Source organism: Doryrhamphus excisus, chromosome 19 (genome assembly GCF_030265055.1).
Source record: "Doryrhamphus excisus isolate RoL2022-K1 chromosome 19, RoL_Dexc_1.0, whole genome shotgun sequence".
NCBI lineage: Eukaryota > Metazoa > Chordata > Actinopteri > Syngnathiformes > Syngnathidae > Doryrhamphus > Doryrhamphus excisus.
In genome coordinates, this window is record NC_080484.1 from 16,587,159 (window position 1) to 16,609,320 (window position 22,162).

General features: G+C 38.7%; 1 protein-coding gene across 1 annotated transcript in view; it reads right to left on the reverse strand.

Annotated features, from left to right (window-relative positions):
- The window catches only part of pitpnc1b (phosphatidylinositol transfer protein cytoplasmic 1b), a 41,155-nt gene extending 20,788 nt beyond the window's left edge, over nucleotides 1-20,367 (reverse strand). Inside the window, exons 1-6 of the mRNA XM_058056481.1 lie at nucleotides 20,103-20,367; nucleotides 12,500-12,648; nucleotides 6,777-6,865; nucleotides 4,107-4,114; nucleotides 3,904-3,975; nucleotides 1,450-1,542 (exon numbers count right to left, since the gene is read on the reverse strand). Of these exons, the coding sequence (XP_057912464.1) occupies nucleotides 1,450-1,542; nucleotides 3,904-3,975; nucleotides 4,107-4,114; nucleotides 6,777-6,865; nucleotides 12,500-12,648; nucleotides 20,103-20,150 (459 nt within the window). The 5' untranslated portion in view covers nucleotides 20,151-20,367. The remainder of the gene's footprint in view (nucleotides 1-1,449; nucleotides 1,543-3,903; nucleotides 3,976-4,106; nucleotides 4,115-6,776; nucleotides 6,866-12,499; nucleotides 12,649-20,102) is intronic.
- Between the last annotated feature and the right edge of the window lie 1,795 nt (nucleotides 20,368-22,162).

The window sequence follows — 22,162 nt, forward strand, 5'->3', positions numbered from 1 at the left end:
GTTTTCGATGTCTTATATGTTTTATTTTCTCTTATTATCTCTGCTATATTGGGTAATTGGAGGGTAAAGGTGACTGTAGGGGTGTTATTTCATGTCTAGAGAGCTCTAATAACATTAAAGGGGTATTTAGAAGATGGTAAACATGGTTTTACATGTCTTATTTTCTCTTATTATGTCTACTATATTGGGTAATAGGAGTGTAAAGGTGACTGTAGGGGTGTTATTTCATGTCCGGAGAGCTCTAATAATGTTAAAAGGGTATTTAGAAGATGGTAAAGATGTCTACTATATTGGGCAATAGGAGTGTAAAGGTGACTGTAGGGGTGTTATTTCATGTCCGGAGAGCTCTAATAATGTTAAAAGGGTATTTAGAAGATGGTAAAGATGTCTACTATATTGTGTAATAGGAGTGTAAAGGTGACTGTAGGGGTGTTATTTCATGTCTCGAGAGCTCTAATAATGTTTAAAGGGTATTTAGAAGATGGTAAAGATGTCTACTATATTGTGTAGTAGGTGTGTAAAGGTGACTGTAGGGGTGTTATTTCATGTCCAGAGAGCTCTAAGAATGTTAAAAGGGTATTTAGAAGATGGTAAAGATGTCTACTATATTGTGTAGTAGGTGTGTAAAGGTGACTGTAGGGGTGTTATTTCATGTCCGGAGAGCTCTAATAATGTTAAAAGGGTATTTAGAAGATGGTAAAGATGTCTACTTTATCGTGCAATAGGTGTGTAAAGGTGACTGTAGGGGTGTGATTTCATGTCCGGAGAGCTCTAATAATGTTTAAAGGGTATTTAGAAGATGGTAAAGATGTCTACTATATTGTGTAATAGGAGTGTAAAGGTGACTGTAGGGGTGTTATTTCGTGTCCGGAGAGCTCTAATAATGCTAAAAGGGTATTTAGAAGATGGTAAAGATGTCTACTATATCGTGTAATAGGTGTGTAAAGGTGACTGTAGGGGTGTTATTTCATGTCTGGAGAGCTCTAATAATGTTACATTTCAAATATTACATTTCAAAAGTGTTTTCTATGCTACCAAAATATTGCCTTTATAAATAAGGGATCCTATTTTGCAGAAGTTCACTGACCAGGGTCGGGTCTGGAACCAATTAGAGGAGGGCCTGAAAAGTGAGCTATTTTCAGACAGCGAAAGAAAACAAAACGGGTTTTTCGACCACAAATGAACGACTCCTTTGTATTGTTGCTTATGTAGTATCACATTTACAACCTATGTACATAAAACACAATACAGGAAGCGACGAGAAGAGGAGGGGTTACGGAATAAGCTCTGCTTCTTCCTACTCTTTTTCAGACATGATTTGGGCAAGCTGGCGTGAACATGTGAGGTGATGATTTCATTCACCAGCAGTACCATCAGTACCATCAGTACCATCAGTACCATCAGTACCATCAGTACGATGGCAGGAGCTGGCCAAAGCACAGCACGCACCTCTGACTCTTTGTAGTGCTTTTCAGGGATGGGGTCACGCAGGATATCCAGGAAAGCCACATTCTCTGCGGGTGTCGGCGTGTCCCCGAATACCTTTCATTGAAACAAATGGAAGGTTGTCAGAAAAACATGCCGGCTCGCTGCTAAACACGAGCAAAAACACTAACACACGCTAGGAAATAACATCTTTAGCCTCCAGTGAGTACGAAGGCTGTGTACTTTTGGCTGACCTTGTTTTAAATCAGCTCCAACGCCCCGCCGAGTTTGTTCATGTTGCTGCTAAAAACCAACAAACATCAAATAAAACGCCATGGGGGGCACACGAGGCTCCGATGGTGCTCCCCCTCGCCTGCGTACCTTTTCTGATATTGCATTAGCGGGGCCTCACCTTCTCACACACGCTGGATGCAATATCTCACTAAATCACTCACATCAGCGCACCGTATCCCAAACCCCGTCCAATGTGGCGCCTACCGCCGTTGTCTCGGATTGGCCCTCGGCATATTCAAGAAAACTCAGTAGTAATTTTCCAAGAAAAAAGTTGTAAACAGTCATCATTTTAAGACATTAACGTTGTAATATTACAAGGACAAATAATGTCATTTCTGTAGCAGAAAGTTGAAATTTATGAGAAACAAACAAAACACTGAATAACATTGTAATATTTGGAAAATTAGGTTGGGGAAAAAAAATTCTAATATTATGAGAATAAAGTCAAAATATTCAAAAATACTAACAGAAAAAAGTCTAATTCCAGCAAGAGAAAAGTATTTAAATTTTATTGGAATAACATAATATTATGAAAAATGTCTTTTTAACATAGTCTTGAAATATAAAAAAAAAATGTAATGAAAAAAAATTGAATGAAGTTACAGAAAAAGTTAGATTGTATGGAAATGAAGTAATAATAGAACATCTACAAGAAGAAAGTTAAAATATTTGGAAACTTAAACAGCAAACTGCTTTAGTTCAACGAGTCAAAATATTAGAAAAAAAACACATTTCAGCAAGAAAAAAGTGTTATGAGAATAAAGTTGTAATATTATTTATTTATATTATAATATTATATTATTATATAATATATATTATATTATATTATTATAATATTATTTATTATTTATAAGAAAAATAATGAAGTTTTATTAGCAAAGTGTTCAAATAGTAAAAAAAAATGCTGTTTTATTATTATTGTTTTTTACAAATAAGAAACAAATTAAAATAAAGTAATCATAGAACATCTACAAGAAGAAAGTTAAAATATTTGGAAACTTAAACAGCAAACTGCTTTAGTTCAACAAGTCAAAATATTAGAAAAAAAAACATTTCAGCAAGAAAAAAGTGTTATGAGAATAAAGTTGTAATATTATATAAGAAAAATAATGAAGTTTTATTAGCAAAGTGTTCAAATAGTAAAAAAAAATGCTGTTTTATTATTAGTATTTTTTACAAATAAGAAACAAATTAAAATAAAGTATTTTTTCATTTTTGCACGTTTGCTGTGTTGTGTGTTTTGTTCATTTAATCCCTGTGATGTGTCACAGGCTGATAATTGCATGACGCAAGAAACACAGGTGTGTGATGACCTTATGAGGCATTCCAGCATGCATATTTTTTTTTTTTTGTTTTGTTTATGAGCCAGGACCAACAACAACAAATGCCAGAAACATTCCTGTGGCGGGGCAATTTGACTGAGAACTTTGTTTGTTTCCTTCTTTCGGCTTTTTCCCCTGTGCATGGTGGATCATTGGCGAGCAGCTTGACGTACACTCGCTTTTATTTGCAAATGTCGATCCAAAATCGGAGGAGAAACGAGCATCGAAAACCTGTTTACCACTTTCTAAATACACTTTTTAACATGATTAGAGCCCTATAGACATGACATAACACCCCTATAGTCACATTTACTGAACATAGCACACATAATAAGAGAAAATAAGACTCAACTTGTAGTGTTCAGGCACTAGTAGAGCTGAGTGGGGGTGGGACATGAAGTGACCTTGGTGGTTCAGAATTGGGTTTTGGCTTGGCAGCATGGGTGACGGCAGCAACAGTAGCCCGTATTACAGATAATTGTGCCTGTTGTTAGATCATTCAATGTGAGCTGCAATAAAAAGCCAGTTTTGCTACACATTCTGGTGCTTGTGTGTCAGAGCTAATACTACAGTAACATTACTGACACCCAGTGACCAGTTTACATATCATCACATACTCTTCGGAATGCCTTGCATTTGTATTTTTGCTTCATTTAGACATTTTTATGCTTGAAAACGTTAAATGTAAGCAAAAATGCACATTTTCTTCACGACTAATAGGGCATATTCAAGCACGAAACAGCATGATTTATTCATATTTCTGAAAAAAAAAAAAATGAAAGAGTGAAGCTCTGCTCACAGGGTCCTCCAAATAACCCCCACCTACCGTACACCGTCACCAAATATCTACTGCTCTACTCACATTGTCATTGCTGCCGTTGTTGTTCTCGAAACGTGTCTCGATACGGATGCTGAACTTGGGAAGAAAGGACGCCTGCAGGGTGGAAGCAAATGAAAAAAGAAGAAGAAGAGGAAGCGTGTACAGATTAGATCCACTGACGTGAGCTTGATGGGATTGAGCTCTGTTGGAGTCTTGGAGGAACAAGGACATGGAAGATGACTTACTGAGTACTCTGCAGCAGCGGGGGTGATCAAGATGGGGGTGGGGGGGCAGAAAAACAAACTGCGTTAGGTACTTATCCAGGACACGCATTACTCTCATGCATACATGTAATGTAATGTGGTATATATCCTTGCATTTTATGTAAATACAAATAAATGAATATTTAATATGGTACTTGCAAGAACATATGTGCAAAGTAAACATGCTGTATAATAAATGGGCTGTCAAAACTATCCCGCTAACGTCAGTAGCTCATTTATTTCAGTAATAATTATGCTAACATGTTTAGCATTGTCCATGAATGCTATCATGTTAAGCCACGTCTACGACAGAGCTGCAACCGCCTCCCCACACAGTCACACGGAGTCTAACTCTCTTTTATAACTTTGTTTTCTCTTCTAACTACTTAAACACATCAACAGCAGCGCAAATCCAACACTTATATGTTTATCAAACTCACAAACACCGTCTCTAGCCCTCCTCGGAACTACACTTCCTCATTGTCACGAGACCACCGCGAGATGCATTCACTGACACTCCGGAAACCGCACCAAAGTGCCCATGTATGTGTAGTCTAAATGAAGACAAATACAGAGCAAAACAGTAAGTGGATAATTCACGATTCACCTTCTTCACGATGCGATAACCATAGTTAAAGTGACACTTTCAACAGTGCAATCAATGTTTGTTTATATTGCTACAGTTGTATTGCTGTAGCTACTGCTGCAGTTCGTTTTTATATGTACACCAGACCAATGAGAGTTGCGTTCACCGACACTCCGAAAATTAAAACGTTTTCAATATGAGTTTATGTGTAGTCTAAATAAACAGAAATACAAAAAAAAAAGACAAATAGTCAATGAATAATTCTTATCACTGACTTTGTAGCCTTGAAGTACTATTTGAAGCATTTAAGTAAGTACATCTACACTCAAAACATGGTAATTCAACTTTAATTACACAATGTCTTTGACCGCACCTTTTCATGGCCCATAATAAGCTTTGACTGTTAATATTGAAGAGACTTGCATTGGCAAATGCATTTTCAGACACATGAGCTATCTTTTAGCTTGTTTTCAATTTCCTTATATATAATTTTAGTCAGGCTGCACGGCGGTCGAGCGGTTAGCGCACAGGCTTCACAGCCAGGAGACACGGGTTCAATTCCACCCTCGGCCATCTCTGTGTGGAGTTTGCATGTTCTCCCCGTGCATGCGTGGGTTTTCTCCGGGTACTCCGGTTTCCTCCCACATTCCAAAAACATGCTAGGTCAATTTGCGACTCCAAATTGTCCATAGGTATGAATTTGAGTGTGAATGGTTGTTTGTCTTACATGGCGTTACCTTAACATAACACAGTATTAAGTCAACATCATAGAGTTGAAATAAGTTCTCCTGCCATTTAATGTGGAAGTGGTACATTTCTGTCTTCTTTGGTTCACAATAAATGGATGCAAGGCTAACTGGTTAGCTCACTAGCTTGCTAGCTCGTGGCCGTCTTGAGTCCCTGCAGCACAACGGTAAATAACAGGAGTATTTTATTTGATTATATCTACTATTTTGGGAAATAATAGTGTAAAGAGGATTGTAGGGGTGTTATTTTATTTCAAAGGGCTCTAATGTTAAAAAGTGTATTTAGAAGGTCATGAACAGGTTCTCTGTTGCACGGTGATTGAGTGGTTAGCGCACAGGTCTCACAGCCAGGAGACCCGGGTTCGATTCCACCCTCGGCCATCTCTGTGTGGAGTTAGCATGTTCTCCCTGTGCATGCGTGGGTTTTCTCCGGGTACTCCGGTTTCCTCCCACATTCCAAAAACATGCTAGGTTAATTAGCCACTCCAAATTGTCCATAGGTATGAATGTGAGTGTGAATGGTTGTTTGTCTTACATGGCGTTACCTTAACATAACACAGTATTAAGTCAACATCATAGAGTGGAAATAAGTTCTCCTGCCATTTAATGTGGAAGTGGTACATTTCTGTCTTCTTTGGTTCACAATAAATGGATGCAAGGCTAACTGGTTAGCTCACTAGCTTGCTAGCTCGTGGCCGTCTTGAGTCCCTGCAGCACAACGGTAAATAACAGGAGTATTTTATTTGATTATATCTACTATTTTGGGAAATAATAGTGTTAAGGGGATTGTAGGGGTGTTATTTTATTTCAAAGGGCTCTAATGTTAAAAAGTGTATTTAGAAGGTCATGAACAGGTTCTCTGTTGCACGGTGATTGAGTGGTTAGCGCACAGGTCTCACAGCCAGGAGACCCGGGTTCGATTCCACCCTCGGCCATCTCTGTGTGGAGTTTGCATGTTCTCCCCGTGCATGCGTGGGTTTTCTCCGGGTACTCCGGTTTCCTCCCACATGTTTTGTTTTGCAATTTCAATTTTTTTTTCCATAGTTATGAATGTGAGTGTGAATGGTTGTTTGTCTATATGTGCCCTGTGATTGGCTGGCCACCAGTCCAGGGTGGACCCCGCCTCTTGCCCCAAGTCAGCTGGGATAGGCTCCAGCACCAGGATAAGCGGTAGAAAATGTATTTTATGTATTTGTAATACAATTTAATGAATGCATATAAATATCTGTAATTGTGTTCATAAAAAAAAAGCCAAAAAACGCCATAGTGGCATTTGAGAGTCGAAGTGATAGCGATGGAAGCGGAAGTGGCGTTGAACACCTGTGATGGTGTACGGGTAGAAATTCCAGGCCTTTTCTGTCAAGTAGAAGAAGCGCGGGGCAAAGGTCTTGGCCCAGGCTGGAAGTTTGCTGCGAGGAGAAAAAGGGGCGGGCAGGGAGTGGAGAGAGAAAGAGATAGAAAGAAAGAAAAAAAAAAATTCAGTGGTTGTTCCATTTATAGCCAAATTACCTGTAGGCGACTTTGCTCAGCGCAGTATTGGTTGGTATGACTCATGGGTAATTACACCTGAGCAGACTTACAGTATTGCTAACCACCAGCGCTGGAGCTCACATGGGAAGAGAGTCATGTAGGTGGCATATAGCCTGCACTCCAAATATGCTAGCGTGGGTGTGATTACCATGAATGTGTGCCGTGTGGAAAAATAATCCCGATACTCGCCATCAAGACGCTTCCACACTTGGGCGTCTGGTCAGGGTCCCCACTTGGCCCCCGCTAGGGTGGTCCTGCTTTGCTTACCAATTTATGGGAATAGGAAGTAAGAGGTCTTGATTTTTTAATGACTTGTGTTGCGACAAAATGTTCAACATAATTGTATTGTACATATCTGCTTAATTATGTCTTATTTTCTCTTATTATGTCTACTATATTGGGTAAAAAGAGTGTAAAGGTGTCTATAGGGGTGTTATTTAGTGTGTAGAGGGCTCTAATTATGATAAAAAAAGGAGGTAAACAGGATTTATATGTCTTATACTGTATGTCTTATTTTCTCTTATTATGTCTACTATGTTGGGTAATAGGAGTGTAAAGGTGACTATAGGGGTGTTATTTCATGTGTAGGGGGCTCTAATAAGGATAAAAAGTGTATTTATAGAAGGCGGTAAACAGGTTTTCTATGTCTTATTTTCTCTTATTATGTCTACTATGTTGGGTAATAGGAGTGTAAATGTGACTATAGGGGTGTTATTTCATGTGTAGGGGGCTCTAATAAGGATAAAAAGTGTATTTATAGAAGGCGGTAAACAGGTTTTCTATGTCTTATTTTCTGTTATTATGTCTACTATATTGGGTTAAAAGAGTGTAAATGTGTCTATAGGGGTGTTATTTCATGTGTAGGGGGCTCTAATAAGGATTAAAATGATTAGAGGTTTTATATGTCTTATACTGTATGTCTTATTTTCTCTTATTATGTCTACTATGTTGGGTAATAGAAGTGTAAATGTGACTATAGGGGTGTTATTTCATGTGTAGGGGGCTCTAATAAGGATAAAAAGTGTATTTATAGAAGGCGGTAAACAGGTTTTCTATGTCTTATTTTCTGTTATTATGTCTACTATATTGGGTTAAAAGAGTGTAAAGGTGTCTATAGGGGTGTTATTTCATGTCTAGAGGGCTCTAATCATGATAAAAATGATTAGAGGTTTTATATGTCTTATACTGTATGTCTTATTTTCTCTTATTATGTCTACTATGTTGGGTAATAGGAGTGTAAATGTGACTATAGGGGTGTTATTTCATGTGTAGGGGGCTCTAATAAGGATAAAAAGTGTATTTATAGAAGGCGGTAAACAGGTTTTCTATGTCTTATTTTCTGTTATTATGCCTACTATATTGGGTAAAAAGAGTGTAAAGGTGTCTATAGGGGTGTTATTTAGTGTGTAGAGGGCTCTAATCATGATAAAAATGATTAGAGGTTTTATATGTCTTATACTGTATGTCTTATTTTCTCTTATTATGTCTACTATGTTGGGTAATAGGAGCGTAAATGTGACTATAGGGGTGTTATTTCATGTGTAGGGGGCTCTAATAAGGATAAAAAGTGTATTTATAGAAGGCGGTAAACATGTTTTCTATGTCTTATATGTCTTATTTTCTCATCCTGTGTCTACTATGTTGGGTAATAGGGGTGTAAAGGTGGCTATAGGGGTGTTATGTCATGTCTAGAGGGCTCTAGTAATGAAATAAGTGTATTTAGAAAGTGGTAAACCGGTTTTCTATGTATGTCTTATATGTCTTATTTTCTTTCATTATGTCTAAAATAAATGTATTGCATATATCTGCTTAATTATGTCTTATTTTCTCTTATTATGTCTACTATGTTGGGTAATAGGAGTGTAAATGTGACTATAGGGGTGTTATTTCATGTGTAGGGGGCTCTAATAAGGATAAAAAGTGTATTTATAGAAGGCGGTGAACAGGTTTTCTATGTCTTATATGTCTTATTTTCTCTTACTGTGTCTACTATACTGGGTAATAGGGGTGTAAAGGTGGCTATAGGGGTGTTATGTCATGTCCAGAGGGCTCTAATCATGTTAAAAAGTGTATTTTCGAAGGTGGTAAACATGTTTTCTGTGTCTTATGTCTTATTTTCCCTTATTGTGTCTACTATATTGGGTAATATGAATGTAAATGTGACTATAGGGGTGTTATTTCATGTCTGCAGGGCTCTAATCATGTTAAAAAGTGTTAGTAAAAAGTGGTGGTACACAGGTTTTCGATGCTCCAACAAACAATATTCCATTTATAAATAAGGAGGAGCAGAAAGTTTGCCCATTTTTTTTTACTTTGATTTTGAGTGAGTCTTCGATCTTCGGATTTAGTGGAATGTTTCGGGAGGCGGTCATGTTGCACGATCCAAGTGCGCTTCGGCTTCAGTTTTTGAACAGATGCTCTCATGTTTTCTTCAGAGCACCCTGACACAATGAAGAATTGATGGTGGATTCTACGGTGGTGCGCTGAACGGTGCCCTGCTGCAGCCAAGACTCGTCCACCTCGTGCTTGACACTTTCTGCTGCCAAACATTGCCATTAATCAAAGAAAATAAAACACATAAGATACAGAAGACCTGTTTTCCACCTTCTATATACACATTTTAATAATATTAGAGCCCTCTAGACATGAAATAACACCCCTATAGTCACATTTACACTCCTGTTACGCAATATAGTAGAAATAGTCAGCTAAAATAAACATACAAGCAATAGAAAACCTGTTTACCACCTTTTAATTATGCTTTTTAAAACATGATTAGAGCCCTCAAGACATTGAATAACACCCCTATAGTCATCTTCACACTCCTACAACCCAGTATAGTAGAGATAGAGAGAGAAAATAAACACACAAGCCACAGAAAACCTGTTTACTACCTTATAAATACACTTTATAACATTATTAGAGAGCTCTGGACAGAGAATAACACCCCTACAGTCACCTTTACATGCCTGTTATCCAATATAGTAGACATCATAGAGAAAATGAGACATAGTAGACATAGAAAACCACATGTTTAGCACCTTCTAGATCATTATTAGCACAGTGTCCCACTTTGGGTCCCCGTTAGGCGTTCAGTGGAAATTTGTGTGTGCAACTTGTGGCATGTGCTGACCGATGATGCGTTTGTAGTCTCACGAGGACCCAAAGTAGTGAGAAGATTGCTTGACTTCTTGAAGAGTTTATATTGGGATTAGTCGGCGGGTCTAACGGAGGGATTAGAAAAGGAGTTGAGGTTAGCGAGGTTAATGAGTTAGGTGAGATTAGGAGTGGGAAATTTAATTTCAAAAGTTCATTATTATATTTATTAATACATGTTTCAAAATACACTTTAAACATTATTAGAGCCCTCTTGACATGCAATAGCACCCCTATAGTCACCTGTAGACCCCAGTCACGAATATAGTAGGCATAATAAGACAAAATAAGGCATATAAGACATATAAAATGTGTTTATGACCAAGTAAATACAGTTTTCAACATGATTACAGACCTCTAGAAATGGTATAACACCCCTATAGTCACCTTTACACTACTATTACCCAATATAGTAGACATAATAAGAGAAAATAAGACATATAAGACATGGAAAATGTGTTTATGACCCAGTAAATAGTGTTTAACATTATTAGAGCCCTCTAGACATGAAATAACACCCCTATAGTCACCTTTACACTACTATTACCCAATATAGTAGACATAATAAGAGAAAATAAGACATATAAGACATGGAAAATGTGTTTATGACCCAGTAAATAGTGTTTAACATTATTAGAGCCCTCTAGATATGAAATAACACCCCTATAGTCACCTTTACACTCACTCCTTTTGCCCCATACAGTAGACAAAATAAGACAAAACAAGCCATATAAGACACAGAAAATGTTGACCTTGTAAATACAGTTTTTAACCTTATTAGAGCGCCCTAGATTTGAAATAACACCCCTATAGTCACCTTTACACTTTTATTACCCAATATGGTAGACGTAATAAGAGAAAATAAGACATAAACTGTAAGTCTTAGAGTGCAGAACAATGCAATCAGTAGATTGCAATATATATAATATATATATATATATATATATATATATATATATATATATATAATATAATATATATATAATATATATATAATATATATATAGATGTTCCATTGAATTTCTTTATTATTTTACAGCTTTTTACTGTACTTAGTATACTATACTTCAAAAAATTGTAGGAAACAAACTTTTTCAATCAATCATTGCATTGTTTTAAAGCATAAAAAAAAAACATGAAAAGTTACATGGTGCCTTCAAGGACCATCCGATAGAGTGGGAGAAGTCGCCACTCACATTAAACTCGGGCATTTCTCAGCCTGCTAGCCTCTAGCCCAGGGGCCTCGAACACAGCAGCCCGCGGGCCAAATGTGGCCCGCAGGACACTAGTTTGAGGCCCCCGCCTTGATATGAAAGTTTGATATGGATGCTGTATGCTATCATGTACCCAGAAAAAATGATTACGTTTGATTCATGTTCATGTTAAAGGTTAAATAACTGTTAATAGTTATCCTCCCTATCCGTGTGGAAGTGGTAAGTTTTTGGCGATTTAAGTTGAAAGGAAATAACTTGAAGGCTACCGTTTAGGTCGCTAGCTCTCTAGTTTGCGAGTTAGCATGTGTCTCAAGACCCTGCAGTTGCGCAAATGTGGCCCGTAGGACACTAGTTTGAGGCCCCCGCCTTGATATGAAAGTTTGATATGGATGCTGTATGGTATCATGTACATCAGAATAAATTATTACGTTTGATTCATGTTCATGTTAAAGGTTAAATAACTGTTAATAGTTATCCTCCCTATCCGTGTGGAAGTGGTAAGTTTTTGGCTATTTAAGTTGAAAGGAAATAACTTGAAGGCTACCGTTTAGGTCGCTAGCTCTCTAGTTTGCGAGTTAGCATGTGTCTCAAGACCCTGCAGTTGCGCAAATGTGGCCCGCAGGACACTAGTTTGAGGCCCCCGCCTTGATATGAAAGTTTGATATGGATGCTGTATAGTATCATGTACATCAGAATAAATTATTACGTTTGATTCATGTTCATGTTAAAGGTTAAATAACTGTTTATAGTTATCCTCCCTATCCGTGTGGAAGTGGTAAGAACAGTGGAATGTTTTATCAGAGCTTTTATTGTAGAAAATCGGAAGTTTTATATATTTTTCTGTTTTTAATAAATGCGTTTTTTTTTTTTTTTTTGGAAAACCTGATGTGGCCCAGACCCGGGCCCCCGGGTAAATTGAGTTTGAGACCCCTGCTCTAGTCTCGCTGTAAAAAGTGGACTTCTACTGCACAATATCGGCGACACTGACCCTGTACTTCACTGGTATTTGCAGTATTTGCAGTATGGTCCTACCTGGAGTAGTAGTAGTCATGTACATATGCTGATACCATAAAAGTACTCGGGCCCCATGTCAGCCTGGGATTGTGTGACATAGATGTGCACGGCAAGGGCGGTTCTCCTTACCTGCTGAGGAAGATTCGCTTCTCCGTCATCTGTCCCGGTCCGTGTTGGGGGTGAACGTCCGACTGGTTCTTCACCACCACCACCCCTTCCCCCCCGCCGCTCTGCTCGCAGCTGTGCTTGCTGATCATGTACAGCTGCCCGATCCGGTACTGCAGCGATAGGAAAATACCCTAGTTCACACCTCACCGGAATACACACAATAAAAGTACACTGCTTTGCAATACCCACATCACACAAAAAGTGCTGGTGACCCCATGAAGTATTTGATCGCAAACGTCTTTGTAGCTTGGTCATAAAAATATCTTGCTAAATTTAAACCATGCCTTGTTTTGCATACTAAGATGTCGTATTGTCGTGACTGATTGCTTTGTTCATCGCGTGCATGTCCGTTCACGAAAACAAACACCGCACAACACAGACTTGAAGGTTCACGTTTCATCTTTCACGGCACGGCAAATTTGCTCTTTTTTGCCACTAAATTATTTTCTTTTTATTATTATTATTTTTTAAGAGAAAATAAGACATATAAATATGTGTTTATGACCCAGTAAATTGTGTTTAACATTGTTAGAGCCCTCTAGATATGAAATAACACCCCTATAGTCACCTTTACACTCCTATTACCCAATATAGTAGACATAATAAGAGAAAATAAGACATATTAGAGCATAGAAGACTTGTACACCACTTTCTAAATACACTATAAACATTATTAGAGCCCTCTCGACATGCAATAACACCCCTATAGTCACCTTTAGACCCCAGTACCGAACATAGTAGGCAGAATAAGACAAAATAAGGCATATAAGACATATGTATAAAATGTGTTTATGACCGAGTAAATACAGTTTTCAACATGATTAGAGACCTCTAGAAATGGTATAACACCCCTATAGTCACCTTTACACTCCTATTACCCAATATAGTAGATATGATACGAGACAATAAGACATATAAGACATGGAAAATGTGTTTATGACCGAGTAAATAGTGTTTAACATTATTAGAGCCCTCTAGATATGAAATAACACCCCTATAGTCGCCTTTACACTCCTATTACCCAATATAGTAGATATAATACGAGAAAATAAGACATATAAGACATGGAAAATGTGTTCATGGCCGAGTAAATAGTGTTTAACATTATTAGAGCCCTCTAGATATGAAATAACACCCCTATAGTCGCCTTTACACTCCTATTACCCAATATAGTAGACATAATAAGAGAAAATAAGACATATAAGACATGGAAAATGTGTTTATGACCCAGTAAATAATGTTTAACATGATTAGAGCCCTCTAGATATGAAATAACACCCCTATAGTCGCCTTTACACTCCTATTACCCAATATAGTAGACATAATAAGAGAAAATAAGACATATTAGAGCATAGAAGACTTGTACACCACTTTCTAAATACACTATAAACATTATTAGAGCCCTCTCGACATGCAATAACACCCCTATAGTCACCTTTAGACCCCAGTACCGAACATAGTAGGCAGAATAAGACAAAATAAGGCATATAAGACATATAAAATGTGTTTATGACCGAGTAAATACAGTTTTCAACATGATTAGAGACCTCTAGAAATGGTATAACACCCCTATAGTCACCTTTACACGCCTATTACCCAATATAGTAGATATGATACGAGACAATAAGACATATAAGACATGGAAAATGTGTTTATGACCGAGTAAATAGTGTTTAACATTATTAGAGTCCTCTAGATATAAAATAACACCCCTATAGTCGCCTTTACACTCCTATTACCCAATATAGTAGATATAATACAAGAAAATAAGACATATAAGACATGGAAAATGTGTTTATGACCAAGTAAATAATGTTTAACATGATTAGAGCCCTCTGGATATAAAATAACACCCCTATAGTCACCTTTACACTCCTATTACCCAATATAGTACATATGGTACGAGAAAATAAGACATATAAGACATGGAAAATGTGTTTATGACCCAGTAAATAATGTTTAACATGATTAGAGCCCTCTAGATATGAAATAACACCCCTATAGTCACCTTTACACTCCTATTACCCAATATAGTAGACATAATAAGAGAAAATAAGACATATTAGAGCATAGAAGACTTGTACACCACTTTCTAAATACACTATAAACATTATTAGAGCCCTCTCGACATGCAATAACACCCCTATAGTCACCTTTAGACCCCAGTACCGAACATAGTAGGCAGAATAAGACAAAATAAGGCATATAAGACATATAAAATGTGTTTATGACCGAGTAAATACAGTTTTCAACATGATTAGAGACCTCTAGAAATGGTATAACACCCCTATAGTCACCTTTACACGCCTATTACCCAATATAGTAGATATAATACGAGAAAATAAGACATATATGACATGGAAAATGTGTTTATGACCAAATAAATAGTGTTTAACATTATTAGAGCCCTCTAGATATGAAATAACACCCCTATAGTCGCCTTTACACTCCTATTATCCAATATAGTCAACATAATAAGAGAAAATAAGACATATTAGAGCATGTAAGACTTGTATACTACTTTGTAAATCCACTAAGTGTCTAAGTAGGTTGCTTCATACCTGAGCGCCAAGACTCTTGTACAGCCTTGTGTCCCAAGATGCACCTGGAAAGCAGCCGCACTTGTTCTCAGGCGACGGTGGAGGCCAAAGAGGAAGTCATAAAGCTTCCGTGTGCATTCCGATCAAATCGTGTACAGCAGGTAGGCCTCGTTCATCTGACTCTCTAAGGCAAACACCATCCCAGCAAGGCATCCTTAAAGGGGACCTGCTAGGCTACGTTTTTGGCCCTTTGTGTTGAGTTGTGGACGACTCCTGTAGAGCAGCGACGCACAATAACCAGCACACAAAGTTGTCCTTTCACGTACATGCCAAAATGCACGTCTGTCCTTTCACATACATGCCAAAATGCACGTCTGTCCTTTCACATACATGCCAAAATGCACGTCTGTCCTTTCACATACATGCCAAAATGCACGTCTGTCCTTTCACATACATGCATAAATGCATGTCTGTCCTTTCACGTACATGCATAAATGCATGTCTGTCCTTTCACATACATGCCAAAATGCATGTCTGTCCTTTCACGTACATGCATAAATGCATGTCTGTCCTTTCACATACATGCCAAAATGCATGTCTGTCCTTTCACGTACATGCATAAATGCATGTCTGTCCTTTCATGTACATGCAAAAATGCATGTCTGTCCTTTCACGTACATGCATAAATGCATGTCTGTCCTTTCACGTACATTCATAAATACACGTCTGTCCTTTCACATACATGCATAAATGCATGTCTGTCCTTTCACGTACATGCATAAATGCACGTCTGTCCTTTCACGTACACACATAAATGCACGTCTGTCCTTTCATGTATATGCATAAATGCATGTCTGTCCTTTCACTTACATGCATAAATGCATGTCTGTCCTTTCACGTACATGCATAAATGCACGTCTGTCCTTTCACGTACACGCATAAATGCACGTCTGTCCTTTCATGTATATGCATAAATGCATGTCTGTCCTTTCACGTACATGCATAAATGCACGTCTGTCCTTTCACGTACATGGATACTGGAAATGCACATCTGTCCTTTCACGTACAGATAGAGATGCACGTTTGTCCTTTCACTTACACGCATAAATGCACGTCTGTCCTTTCACGTACATGCATACTGTATATGCACGTCTGTCCTTTCACATACATACGAAAATGCATGTCTGTCCTTTCATGTACACACATAAATGCGCGTCTGTCCTTTCACGTACACACATAAATGCATGTCTGTCCTTTCACGTACACACATAAATGCGCGTCTGTCCTTTCACGTACACACATAAATGCATGTCTGTCCTTTCACTTACATGCATACTGTAAATGTACGTCTGTCCTTTCACATACATGTGAAAATGCACGTCTGTCCTTTCACGTACATGGATACTGGAAATGCACATCTGTCCTTTCACGTACACACATAAATGTACGTTTGTACTTTCACGTACACAAATAAATGCACATTTGTCCTTTCACATACACATTTAAATGCACGTCTGTCCTTTCACGTGTAAAGGTAAAAGCACGTGTGGCCTTCACATACATGGGTATCTGCACGTCCGTCCTTTCACGTACACACGTAAACGCCTCTTTTTTCTCTTTGGACTTCCTCATCCTTGTGGTTTTTCTGTCACTATGTCGCTTTCTTGTAGAATCCTGCAGGCCACCTTTTGTTTGATCCTTGGTTGTCGCTGAGCGTGAACCAGTCCAACTGGTTTGGCTGCTGGCGCTGCAAGGACGCAACCGACGGAGGACAGGAAGGTCTGTCATCACAACCCACACAACACATCATGTCACCCGCCGCATCTAAGTGCTGAGTCGTGAAAAAGCTCTTCATCCATCCGTCTGTCTGTCCATCCATCTATGCATCCATTCATCCATCCATCCATCTATGCATCCATCCATCCATCTATGCATCCATCCATCCATCCATCTATGCATCCATCCATCCATCTATGCATCCATCCATCCATCCATCTATGCATCCATCCATCCATCTATGCATCCATCCATCCATCTATGCATCCATCCATCCATCTATGCATCCATCCATCCATCTATGCATCCATCCATCCATCTATGCATCCATCCATCCATCCATCTATGCATCCATCCATCCATCTATGCATCCATCCACCCATCCATCTATGCATCCATCCATCCATCTATGCATCCATCCATCCATCTATGCATCCATCCATCCATCTATGCATCCATCCATCCATCTATGCAGCCATTCATTCATCCATCCATCTATGCATCCATCCATCCATCTATGCATCCATCCATCCATCCATTCATCCATCCATCTATGCATCCATCCATCCATTCATCCATCCATCCATCCATCTATGCATCCATCCATCCATTCATCCATCCATCCATCCATCTATGCATCCATCCATCCATCTATGCATCCATCCATCCATCTATGCATCCATTCCTTCATCCATCCATCTATGCATCCATCCATCCATCTATGCATCCATCCATTCATCTATGCATCCATTCATTCATCCATCCATCTATGCATCCATCCATCCATCTATGCATCCATCCATCCATCTATGCATCCATCCATCCATCTATGCATCCATCCATCCATCTATGCATCCATCCATCCATCTATGCATCCATCCATCCATCTATGCATCCATTCATTCATCCATCCATCTATGCATCCATCCATCCATCTATGCATCCATCCATCCATCTATGCATCCATTCATTGATCCATCCATCTATGCATCCATCCATCCATCTATGCATCCATCCATCCATCTATGCATCCATCCATCTATCTATGCATCCATTCATTCATCCATCCATCTATGCATCCATCCATCCATCTATGCATCCATCCATCCATCTATGCATCCATTCATCCATCCATCCATCTATGCATCCATCCATCCATCTATGCATCCATCCATCCATCTATGTATCCATCCAGCTATGCATCCATCCATCCATCTATCCATCTATGCATCCATCCATCCATCTATGCATCCATCCAGCTATGCATCCATCCATCCATCTATCCATCTATGCATCCATCCATCCATCTATCCATCTATGCATCCATCCATCCATCCATTCATCTATGCATCCATCCATCCATCTATGCATCCATCCATCCATCTATGCATCCATCCATCCATCTATGCATCCATTCATTCATCCATCCATCTATGCATCCATCCATCCATCTATGCATCCATCCATCCATCTATGCATCCATCCATCCATCCATCTATGCATCCATCCATCCATCTATGCATCCATTCATTCATCCATCCATCTATGCATCCATCCATCCATCTATGCATCCATCCATCCATCTATGCATCCATCCATCCATCTATGCATCCATTCATTCATCCATCCATCTATGCATCCATCCATCCATCTATGCATCCATCCATCCATCCATCCATTCATCCATCTATGCATCCATCCATCCATTCATCCATCCATCCATCTATGCATCCATCCATCCATCTATGCATCCATCCATCCATCTATGCATCCATCCATCCATCCATCTATGCATCCATCCATCCATCTATGCATCCATCCATCCATCTATGCATCCATTCATTCATCCATCCATCTATGCATCCATCCATCCATCTATGCATCCATCCATCCATCCATTCATCCATCCATCTATGCATCCATCCATCCATTCATCCATCCATCCATCTATGCATCCATCCATCCATCCATCCATCCATCCATCCATCCATCCATCCATCCATCTATGCATCCACCCATCCATCCATCTATGCATCCATTCATCCATCCATCCATCTATGCATCCATCCATCCATCTATGCATCCATCCATCCATCCATTCATCCATCCATCTATGCATCCATCCATCCATTCATCCATCCATCCATCTATGCATCCATCCATCCATCCATCCATCCATCCATCCATCTATGCATCCACCCATCCATCCATCTATGCATCCATTCATCCATCCATCCATCTATGCATCCATCCATCCATCTGTCTATCCATCTATCTATGCATCCATCCATCCGTCCATCCATCTATCTATGCATCCATTCATCCATCCGTCCATCCATCTATGCATCCATTCATCCATCCATCCATCTATGCATTCATTCATTCATCCATCCATCCATCTATGCATCCATCCATCCATCCATCCATCCATCCATCCATCTATGCATCCACCCATCCATCCATCTATGCATCCATTCATCCATCCATCCATCTATGCATCCATCCATCCATCTGTCTATCCATCTATCTATGCATCCATCCATCCGTCCATCCATCTATCTATGCATCCATTCATCCATCCGTCCATCCATCTATGCATCCATTCATCCATCCATCCATCTATGCATTCATTCATTCATCCATCCATCCATCTATGCATCCATCCATCCATCCATTCATCCATCCAGCTATGCATCCATACTTGTATTATTTTTTTGTATTTATTGTATTTTTATTGTATTTTTCTTTTTTTCTTTTCTGTATTTTTATTCTTACCACTACAAAATAAACTGAATAAATATTTTTGTTTGAACCACCCATGACGGTCTTGGTCTTGGTCTTCACACACACACACACACACACACACACCTACACACACACACCTACACACACACACACACACACACACACACACACAGGTTTTGTGTATCTTATATGCCTTATTTGGTCTACTATATTTGGTACTGGCAGTGTAAAGCTGACCATAGGGGTGTTATTTCATGTCTAGAGGGCTCTATTAAAGTGAAAGTAAAAGCGTATTTTGAAGGTTCAAAGCAGGTCTCCCATGTCTTATAGGTCTTATTATGTTATGATGCCCATTGTATTGTATAACAGGAGCGTAAAGGTGATTATAGGGTTGTTATTTCATGTCTCGAGGGCTCTAGCGGCGTTTTGAAGTGTCATTAGAAGGCGTTAAAGAGGTTTTGTATACTAAGTAGAGTAACAAAACTAGGAAGTGCGTGTCTTACCTCGTCCACGGTGAGTGGCATGCATATTCGGTATTCTTTCATCAACATGTTGTCGCTGGCGAGCACGCAGACACACACACAGACACACACAGACTCAGGCAGCCGCAAGGTCGTGTTGCTTTGCGGCTTTTTTTTTTTTTTTTCCTTGCTGATGTCAGCACGTCTTCCCGGCGTCTTCTTTGACTTTTCTTGCTAGCTGGCAAAGTCAGCTGAGCGAGCGTGGCAGCGTTGCGCTAGTCCTGCTTGGACTTTCCATGCCGCCGTGTTTACCTGTCTCCTCCCTCCCTCCCTCCCCAACCTTTGTCAGTTGTACACGCATTCCTTTGCCTGCCCACTCCTTATCTCTCGCACTCATCCCCCCCCCCACCAGACACGCTCCACCCACTCCGCTCACCTGCGGCCCCTCCCTTCGCTGCCTGGGTCGCCTCTCCTTTGTTTGTCTCGCTAACCGAGCCTTTAGGCCCGTTGGTGGCGTCCCGGACTTGGGCGTTACTTTGCAGCGCTCTTTTACCGCAAGGCCCAGAATGTTCGAGTCTCCAGCGGTAGGGGGCGCCAACTCAGCTGCACTTTCGCTTTCAAAAGGGAAAACATGAACTTACAGTCAATTTGGTTTTTTGACAAAAAAGTTGACAAATTATGAAATAGGAAAGATATAATTATGAGATAAGTCAAAATTCCACAAAAATTGTCGATAAAGGAAAATCATAATTATGACAAAAAGTTGCAATGATGAGATAAAAACTTGAAGTTAGGAGATAACACTCATAATAATCAGGAAAAACTAAGTAAAAGTATGATGTAGGAAGGTAGGAAGTTGCAATTATGAGAAAAAGGGCCTAAATTAGTACATGAAAAGTCATAATTATGAGACAAAAAGTAAAAATTTCAGGATAAAATGTCCTAATTATTATATAAAGTCATAATTAGAAAAATAAAAAAGTCATAACTATGAGGTAAAAAGTCATAATTATGACAAAGAGTGGGTATGGGGGGTATGTTGTATGATGTACCCAATTAATTACCCAATATAGTAGGTACAATAAGACATATAAGATGTTTTACACCTTCTAAATACACCTTTAACATTATTAGAGCCCTCTAGATATAAAATAACACCCCTATAGTCACTTTTACACTCCTGTTACCCAATATAGTAGACCAAATAATGCATATAAGATATAGAAAACCTGTTTACCACCTTCTAAATTCACTTTTTAACATTATAAGAGCCCTCTAGACATAAAATAACACCCCTATAATCACTTTTACACTCCTGTTAACCAACATAGTAGGTACAATAAGAGAAAATAAGACATATAAGGGATAGAAAACATGTTTTCCACCATCTAAATTCACTTTTTAACATTATAAGAGCCCTCCAGACATGAAATAACACCCCTATAGTCACTTTTACACTCCTATTATCCAATATAGTAGACCAAATAATGCATATAAGATATAGAAAACCTGTTTACCACCTTCTAAATTCACTTTTTAACATTATAAGAGCCCTCTAGACATAAAATAACACCCCTATAGTCACTTTTACACTCCTGTTACCCAATATAGTAGACCAAATAATGCATATAAGATATAGAAAACCTGTTTACCACCTTCTAAATTCACTTTTTAACATTAAGAGACCTCTAGACATAAAATAACACCCCTATAATCACTTTTACACTCCTGTTAACCAACATAGTAGGTACAATAAAAGAAAATAAGACATATAAGGGATAGAAAACGTGTTTTTCACATTCCAAATACACCTTTAACATTACGAGAGCCCTCTAGACATGAAATAACACCCCTATAGTCACCTTTACACTCCTATTATCCAATATAGTAGACCAAATAATGCATATAAGATATAGAAAACCTGTTTACCACCTTCTAAATTCACTTTTTAACATTATAAGAGCCCTCTAGACATAAAATAACACCCCTATAGTCACTTTTACACTCCTGTTACCCAATATAGTAGACCAAATAATGCATATAAGATATAGAAAACCTGTTTACCACCTTCTAAATTCACTTTTTAACATTAAGAGACCTCT